This window comes from Mobula hypostoma, chromosome X2 (assembly GCF_963921235.1).
Source record: "Mobula hypostoma chromosome X2, sMobHyp1.1, whole genome shotgun sequence".
NCBI classification, from domain to species: Eukaryota; Metazoa; Chordata; class Chondrichthyes; order Myliobatiformes; family Myliobatidae; genus Mobula; species Mobula hypostoma.
This window is the reverse complement of record NC_086129.1, coordinates 43,131,830-43,141,233: the sequence shown is the minus strand read 5'-3', so window position 1 is coordinate 43,141,233 and position 9,404 is coordinate 43,131,830. Positions and strand designations below refer to the sequence as shown.

Genomic DNA, 9,404 nt, shown 5'->3' with positions numbered 1-9,404 from the left:
ACTTGTAACAAATGAAGTGAATCAAATTCTGAAGTTACGCCTTCTTTGTACATCTGTGAACATCTGCAATGCTGACGGGCAAGGCCTGAGGTTCAAGCCCCGAGATGGGTTGTTCAGTAACTGTATCCACCTGCTCAAATGAGTAAAACAGACTCAAGGACCTGAATGCTCTAACCCTAGGACCCTGATCACTTCATCCTCCTGCTGCAGCTTGTGTGATCCAATACTGGCCTTGACTTCCATACAAATCTTTTGAAACTTATACAAACACAGGAAATGACAATTGCACACAAGGAAATAAAATACAAATTGTATTTATTGCACAACAAATACAAAATTTAAAGTTGCATGAAAACAAATGTGCCCAGTATTTCATGTAACTAATGCTATTTCTCCACTCTCTCTGACCAGGTGTAACAGATAGAGGATCAATGCTTGTGAAGTGCTTTGGGACTCAAGAACCACATAATTCAAAGGATCAAGAATTCAAAATCCCATTTTCCCCTTATCAGATGGAGGGACTATTTGACAGTGACAGGTGAGGTGCTGTGAATGGACTCCATTACTGCTGCAAACCTGTTACACAGGTCGTGGGGCGAGTTTGGCCGGATCTTTGGCGGCTCTCGTAGGATTCGAACTTCTACAGAACAATCCAGAAGCCTCGGGAGGAATTCAGTGAGTTTCTCCTGCAGGTGAGCTACAAAGTAAAAGCATAAAATTTAACCAAGATTATCGTTTCAACATTTGAGAGTATTGACTCCACACAGATGGAATATATTTCCAGTATATCAGAAAAAACTGTCAAATAAATTACTTCAGGAATTCAGTTAACAACACCAAGTATTATGAATATCTAGTTAACTTGACTTTGGAGAAGCTGGTTGATGGATCAATTGGACTGAACATCAAACTTTCTACTCACCTTGCACTGGTGCTGTAGAATCTCACGGATCTATTGAGGCAGATTGATTTGCATTTTATCCATGGTACAGTGATTATGCTAATAGTAATTACTATGCTAGCTATAATTACTATGCTAACCATTACTTAAAATTATACAAAAGGAGTGAAATGGGCTTAATCCCTGCATGGATAATTGCAAGATACATACAAATGCATGTCTTCAGCCAGAGGGTGGTGAATCTGTGGGATTCATTGCCACAGGCAGCTGTGGAGGCACAGTCATTGGATATATTTAAAGCAGAGGTTGATAGGTTCTACATTAGGGAGAGCTTCAAAGATTATAGGGAGAAGGAAGAAGAATGGGGTTGAGAGGGGGAAAGAGATTGGCCATTATGCAATGGTGGAACAGACTCAAAGGGCTGAATAGCCCAATTCTGCTCCCGTATCTTATGGATGCTGATTCTAGAGCAGCCATTTTAAAACATCAGTCTAGGAAGATCCTCAAATTCACCTATTTGCAGAAGTAGTTTTTTTTTTAAACTGGTTATCTTCACCTTCAAATGGTAACACAACACAACTCTAAATCCTGAGAAAGTCTCTCTTGCTAATGACAGTCCTACTTCCTCTTATGCCAGGGGTAGTGATGGAAACACACACAATAGTGATTTTGTTTATTTCACTTCTTCTGTGTCTTCTTTTATTTTAAACATGTTTCTGGTACTGTTAGAGCCAGTGATCTACAGTTTGAAGATGAATTGAGTGATCTGGCACTTTGCTGTCTCCGAGAAGATTCCAGAAGGTGAGCAGCTTCGAGGTGAAGCAGCTTGGAGACAGGGCGCGAGCCCGTGATCAACTCCATTTCTCCCAACTAAACCGTCAAGGCGAATGCAGAAGGCAAGTGTTCAGTGATGACTACCAGCCTCTCGTTCACTGCTGCCGGAGAAGATGTCTATGTGTGATGGACTCTTATTTGCTGCTCCCGAGGGAAGGCCTCTGTGTTCAAATGGTCTCCCATGCACAACGCTGTTGGAGGATGTTACCAAAGTTCTGCAATCTATGGATTGGACTCTTTCAGTTTTATATTTTTATATTCTGTGCTTTTGCCTGTTTTTTCTCGTTGCAGTTTCTGCGATTTGCTGTTTTTTTTGCGTGGGGAAGGGGGGTTTGATGTTCTTGTTGCTGCTTGCGCGATTTGTTTTCTATTTGTGCGTGGGGTGGGGGAGGGTCTATGGTTTTGTTTCGTGGCTGTCTGGAGAAGATGAATCTCAGAGTTGTATACTGCATACATACTTTAATAATAAATGTAACTTGAAGCTTGTGTTTAAGAGGCTTTTGGATGAACACATGAATATGCAAGCAATGGAGGAATATGGGTCATGAGCAGGAAAATGGATTGAGTTTAATTTGGCATCATGTCCACTGCAGACATTGTGGGCAGAAGGGGCTGTTTCTGAGTTGTATTGTTCTGCATTCTATGCTAATAAGAAGGAACTGCACTGAATCCAAAGCATTCTTCTACCAAATGAACTACAGACACATTGATCATAATCAAGAGGGTAACCAAACAAAGGGAAGAGGTGACAGAAAATGGGACTAATTCAACAATATTTTCAAAAAGATGACACAGAGAAGTCAAATAGCTCCTTTTTGTGCTGCCCTTCGAGGAGCAAATACTAAGACTTACAATCCATGTCTTCACCGAGGTAGGAGCACCAGTGGTTTCTCATCATCTCCACTGCAGCCAGGTCTTCTTTAGACAGCTCATTCGTGACGATCAGGTGCATGCAGGGAATGACCAGGTCATTCATTATACTCAATCCTTCCGCCACATCGCTCTCACTGCCACTTTCAAACAGGTTTGCTGCATATGCGTTCAGCTCCTGCAATGAGAAGCGTGAAGTACCGGTTAGTATATTATTATTGAAAGCGAGTTAAATACTGTAATGTAAAATATTGAGTCCTGATGAAGGGTCTCAGCCTTAAACATGGACTGGTTATTCCCCTCCATAGATGCTGCATGACTTGCTGAGTTCCTCCAGCATTTTGTGTGTTGCTCAAGATTTCCAGCATCTGCAGAATCTTGTGTTTATAAGTACTGTAAGAATTGTTCTACTCGATTGATACCTGTAGCTTAATCCAAACAATTCTTTTCCTGCTTGTATAGCTATCAACACTAAAATATTATCAGGACTAAGGAGCAACTTTAATCACAATATACATTTACATGTATTAGGAATTTGCTGTAGTGTGTTGATGTGACATGCAATATAAACATTCAACAATTATAAATAATAAAGACTTTATAATTCTACATTCTATGCCAATGAGAAGGAACCCCACTGGATCCAAAGCATTCTTCTACCAAAAGAACTACAGACACAATGAGGGGAGGATTTAAACTAGATGTGCAGGGGGGTGGGAACCGAAGTGAAGAGACAGACAATAGGGTGGTTAGCACACAAGTACAGACAGCCTGCAGGGAGTTTGTGAGGAAGGATAGGCAGATGATAGAGCAAAGATGCACTCAGCCTGATGGTTTGAGATGTGTCTATTTTAATGCTAGGAGTATCATAAAGATGGCGGATGAACCTAGAGTGTGGATCAATACAATATGACATTGTGGCCATTACAGAGACTTGGACGGCTCAGGGGCAGGAATGGCTGCTGAGGGTGCCGGGCTTTAGATGTTTCAAAAAGGACAGGGAGGGAGGCAAAAGAGGTGAGGGAGTGGCATTGCTAATCAGGGATAGTGTCACGGTGCAGAAAGGGGGGAAGTCATGGAGGAATCATCTACTGAGGCAGAGTGGGTGGAAGTCGGAAACAGGAAGGGGGCAATAACTCTACTGGGTGTTTTTTTTTATATAGACTCCCCAGTAGTGACAGGGACATCGAGGAGCATATAGGGAGGGAAATTCTGGAACGCTTCAATAATAATAAGGTTGTTGTGATGGGCGATTTTAACTTTCCTAATATTGAGTGGCATCTCCTTAGCGCAAGGGGTTTACATGGGGTGGAGTTTGTTAGGTGTGTCCAGGAAGGTTTCCTGACACAATGTGTAGATAAGCTAACTAGAGGGGAGGCTGTAGTTGATATGGTATTGGGAAATGAAGCTGGTCAAGTGTCAAATCTCTCGGTAGGAGAGCATTTTGGAGGTAGTGATCATAATCCTATCTCCTTTACCATAGCGCTGGAGAGGGATAGGAGCAGACAATTTGGGAAAACACTTAATTGGGGTAGGGGAAATATGATGCTATTAGGCAGAAACTTGGGAACATAAATTGGGAGCAGATGTTCTCAGGGAAATGCATAGCAAAAATGTGGCAAATGTTCAGGGAACAATTTGTATGGTGTTCTGCATAGGTATGTTCCATTGAAGCAGGGGAAGGATGGTAAGGTAAAAGAACCACCTTGTGTGGAAAATCTAGTTAAGAAGAAATGAGAAGCTTACAAAAGGTTCAAGAAACTAGGTACTGATAGAGCTGTAGAAAATTACAGAGTTGCTAGGAAGGAGCTTAAGAATGAAATTAGGAGAGCTAGAAGGGGCCATGGAAATCCTGCTTGCCAAGGCCTTAAGGAAAACGCCAAGGCATTCTATAAGTATGTGAAGAGCAGGAGGGTGAGCTGTGTGAGAATAGGACCAATCAGGTGCAATAGTGGAAACATGTGCATGGAGTTGGAGGAGGTACCTAATGAATATTTTGCTTCAATATTCACCAGGGAAAAGGACCTTGGTGATTGTAGGAATGACTTACAGCAGATTGAAAAGCTTGAGCATATAGACACTAAGGAGGAGGATGTGCTGGAGCTTTTGGAAAGCATCAAGTTGGATAAGTCACCGGGACCAGATGAGATGTACCCCAGGCTACTGTGGGAGGCAAGGGAGGAGATTGCTGAGCCTCTGGCGATGATCTTTGCATCACCAATGGGGACGGGAGAGGTTCCGGAGGATTGGAGGGTTGCAAATGCTATTCCCTTGTTCAAGAAAAGGAGTAGAGATAATCCAGGAAATTATAGACCAGTGAGTTTTACTTCAGTGGTGGGCAAGTTGTTCGAGAAGATCCTGAGAGTCAAGATTTATGAGCATTTGGTGAGACGTAATCTGATTGGGGTTAGTCAGCATGGCTTTGTCAAGGGCAGGTCATGCTTTATGAGCGTGATTGAATTCTTTGAGGATGTAACAAAATACATTGATGAAAGTAGGGCAGTGGATGTGGTGTATATGGATTTCAGCAAGGCATTTGATAAGGTTTCCCCATGCAATGCTCCTTCAGAAAGTAAGGAGGCATGGGATACAAGGGGACATTGCTTTGTGGATCCAGAATTAGTTTGCCCACAGAAGATAAAGAGTGGTTGTAGACGGGTCATATTCTGCATGGAGGTCAGTGACCGGTGGTGTTCCGCAGGGATCTGTTCTGGGACCCCTCCTCTTTGTGATTTTTATAAATGACCTGGGTGAAGAAATAGAAGGGTGGGTTAGTAAGTTTGCTGATGACACAAAGGTTAGGGGTGTTGTAGATAGTCTGGAGGGTTGTCATAGTTTACAGTGGGAGATCGATAGGATGCAGAACTGGGCTGGGAACTGGCTGATGGAGTTCAACCCAGATAAATTTGAAGTGGTTCATTCTGGTAGGTCAAATTTGAAGACAGAATATAATATTAATGGTAAGACTCTTGGCAGTGTGGAGGATCAGAGGGATCTTGGGGTCCGTGTCCATAGGACACTCAAAACTGCTGTACAGGTTGACAGTGTTGTTAAGAAGGCATATGGTGTGTTGGCCTTCATCAACCGTGGGATTGAGTTCAAGAGCAGGTCATGTTACAGCTATATATGAGACTTTAGTTAGACCCCACTTGGAGCACTGTGTTCAGTTCTGGTCACCTCATTACAGGAAGGATGTGGATACTATAGTGAGAGTGCAGAGGAGATTTACAAGGATGTTGCCTGGATTGAAGAGTGTGCCTTATGAGAATAGGTTGAATGAACTTTGCCTTTTCTCCTTGCAGCAACAGGGAATGAGAGGTGACTTGATAGGGGTGTACAAGATGATGAAATAGGGCATTGCTTTAAGGTGCTTGGAAGTAGGTACCAAGGGGATGTTAGGGGTAAGTTTTTCCACACAGAGAGTAGTGGGTGTGTGGAATGCAATGCCGGCGACAGTGGTGGAGGTGGATACAAAAGGGTCTTTTAAGAGACTCGCAGATAGATATATGGAGCTTAGAAAGATAGAGGGCTATGCGATAGGGAAATACTAGGCAGTTTCTACGTTAGGTTACATGGTTGACACAACACTGTGGGCTGAAGGGCCCGTAATGTGCTGTAGATTTTTATGTCTTATGTTCTATATAAATAAGCACAATCTGCTTTCTTGCAAAAGCAAGTCCTGCATAGACTTGAGATACAAAAGGAGCACAAAACCCCATGCAGAAAGCTGATCAACAGCACAGTATAACAATATGGCAGCAGGAAAAATGTCGAAGTTGCAAGAGTCTAAAATGAAATAAGATTAGATATGACAAAGGGCTGAGAGCAAAGGAGAAAAATCATTAACTCTCTTGGATAAGGAATTTCAAAGGTTTGTAAAGAAGTCTTAAGTATTAACCTACTTATTTCTAATATTGTGTAATAAATTCATTTTAAATAAAATATTTTATTTTATAATAAAATATTAAATCCTATATGTTCTGAGATTCTCTCTTCCACAGCATCAACTGACCAGAAGGCACTTTCTCCTGTAGAATGCAATCAATGCCTCGTCAACTCCTCGATTTTTCCCATTCTTCAACAGCTTCAGGTTGCTGTGGTATGCATGAACCAAGTAAGTGAGGGATTCACGGCATCTGCAAGGTACAAATATTTGGATTCAAGCACTATTTTGAACAAGTAATCCTATCATAGACAATACAAGATCATTTAGTCTATTCTCCCAACAGCTCTTCCCTGTTGAGTAGCCCTTTAATGCCTCTAAATCTAGGAACAAGGTTCCACCAATGACATCAAACAACTAGCCCACTTCCAAATTCCTTTCAGAAAAACCCTCAGTAGGGCAGAAGAAGAACTTGGTCTCAAATTTCTTCCACTCCTGCCTCCAGAATGATGTCCTGAAATAGGTTTCATGACCCAGGCTAGTTTGGAGAGGTTTCCCCACGGGGAGTCACTATGATAAACTCAACTCCTGAACTCTCAAAGACTGTGGACAATGCATTTTTAAAACAAAGTTCCAGAGTCAGAGTTTTAGCCTGGCTTCCAAGCATTCAATACATACTTTCCATTTTGGTAGCACTCGAGTCCAGTCAGGAAGTAGACAGAAACTTTCCGAAATAGGCTGTAGTCCTCATGCCATTCCTGGAAACGACAAGGGCAGCACGTCACTGAATTAGTATTGAAATGTGGTGCACAAAAAGATAAATTGTACCCATTAAGGCTGCCATTTCAGATAAAATTGGCATTCATACACTGTATGGAGATGTTTAAAAAATATAATAATGTACTGCAGGAAAAGCAAAGGCAGGAGCATTTGACATTTATAATAGGCTTCCTGAAGCCAAAACAGAAATGGGAGAGAAACAATGAAGTGAATTTATAGCAAAGGTTAAAAACAATATACTTAGTTGTCAATAGCTATTTTCCCCCACCACATTACAGGGCTTAAAAATCGAGTTAACAAAAGTCATGCATTAGACAAGAATAATCGTACCTTATATTCCTGCATGTCCATATCAGAGGGTCCAATAAGCTTGAGCTTTGTCTGTGCCACTTTCATTATACTTATGGATCTGCAAATTGAATAAAAAAGGATTTACTTTAATATTTTGCAATAGTGTTGATGAATATGTACATATATTTGCTCCATTACATCCATTATTGCCCATCCCCAGTTGCTCTGAGAAAGTAATTCAGTGGTTTGTAATGTCAGTCCATGGAAAAGAGCCAAACACCCTCGTATAGGGTTGGAGTCACATTAGGGCTCATGCCAGATGAAGTTGAAGTTTTCTGCTAGAACTATCAGATCAACCACAACTTTACTGAATGTCAGAGTAAGTCCAGAGGCTGTATGATCCACACCTACTTATGTTTTTACATAAGATCCATGACAGCTTGCATTTAACACAGATGTCACTTCATAAGAGTGTAAAGTAACTTTCAAAAGATAAAAGCTTAGAGAACATTAATGGTTGTGGGAAAGATGTAGAGTAGTGGTCGCCAGCCAGTCGATCGTGATCGACCGGTCGATTTTTGAGACCTTCCTAGTAGATCTCAAAAAAAAAAGAAAAATAAATACACAAATACATTATGTCTGATAAACCTTTTGATGCAAAAGCAAATTTTACCCCTAGAGCGCATATGTGAGTCATTTTTAACCCACACTAAGTTGCTTTCCCTGGTTATTGTGTTTCTCTTTTTCCACTGCCCAGCGTTGTGAACTTGCCGCCATCTGTCAAACTTCCATGAAGCGTGGGAGAGCTGAAACAGCATTTAAGGTAAACGAACAAACGGGCAAACTGTCCAATGGCGAAAGAAAACAACACGTGTGGGTAAAAATGACTCGCTTATGCATTCATGACTTAACTAGAAAATTTCTCAGTATAGCGCAGACCTCTGCCGAGGGGACAGTTAACTGAGGAGTAATTGTTAAAATCTGTAATTCAGATAACGTAATTGCAAAATGCAGTCCTCATTGTCATAAAAATTTGATCAACTTTAATCGGTTTTGACTCTATTATGCTGCTATTTATATTACGTCAGTTATGCAAAAGTTTGATTAGTTGTACTGCTCTTTCTTTCAAATTTTTTGCCTTTGATAGTGTGAACTCACATTTAGAATTTCAGATAGTGTGCTAGTAATTAGCATTAATTTTAGTTTTTACTGAAAAGTTAGCGCCTCTCTCTCTCTTTTGATTTAGCTGTTGTATTTTTTTCAACGTAGCTTGTGCTGCATCAAAGTGACCAATTAGATTAGATTAGATAGACTGTCGCAAACATCAATATACGGCACTCGCTGGTGATATCCTGCAAGGTAGCTAGATAGCATGGCGGAGGCTCCACAATAGAAAGCGAAAACGTACAACTTCCATCCAGAATGGGAAGAGGAATTTCTATTGACCTTGGTGAAAGACAAGTGTGTATGTATGTCGTGCCACCAAACACAAGCACTGACTAAAAGAGGGAATCTGGAGTGGTATCACAACACCAACCACCAGAAATTTAAAGACACCTACCCCCCTAAGAGCGCAATTCGTGCCTGGAAAGTTGAGGAGCTGAAATCAGGGTTGAAGGCCCAGCAATCGTTTTTTTTTACAAGACATGCTGCTCAAAATAAGGCTGCTATTGAAGCATCATTTCGTGTAAGTCACCTTTTGGCTAAATACAAGAAGCCTTTTACAGATGGCGATTTATTCAAGGAAGCAATGGTCATTACCGCAGAGTCTGTTTTAATGACTTTAAAAGCAAAAACGATATCACAACCGCAATACGTAATATACCGCTTGGCCCTGCAACAGTG

At 41.2% G+C, this 9,404-nt stretch overlaps 1 protein-coding gene across 5 annotated transcripts in view; it reads right to left on the bottom strand.

Moving 5' to 3' along the window:
- Nucleotides 1-298: 298 nt before the first annotated feature.
- Nucleotides 299-9,404, bottom strand: part of usp28 (ubiquitin specific peptidase 28) — a 122,445-nt gene continuing 113,339 nt past the window's right edge. For all 5 annotated transcript variants that reach the window (XM_063038308.1, XM_063038311.1, XM_063038309.1 and 2 more), the window contains 5 exons: nucleotides 7,599-7,677; nucleotides 7,167-7,246; nucleotides 6,618-6,741; nucleotides 2,588-2,783; nucleotides 299-697 (listed from right to left, as the gene is read on the bottom strand). In XM_063038308.1, coding sequence (XP_062894378.1) covers nucleotides 522-697; nucleotides 2,588-2,783; nucleotides 6,618-6,741; nucleotides 7,167-7,246; nucleotides 7,599-7,677 — 655 coding nt within the window. In that variant the 3' untranslated portion in view covers nucleotides 299-521. The remainder of the gene's footprint in view (nucleotides 698-2,587; nucleotides 2,784-6,617; nucleotides 6,742-7,166; nucleotides 7,247-7,598; nucleotides 7,678-9,404) is intronic.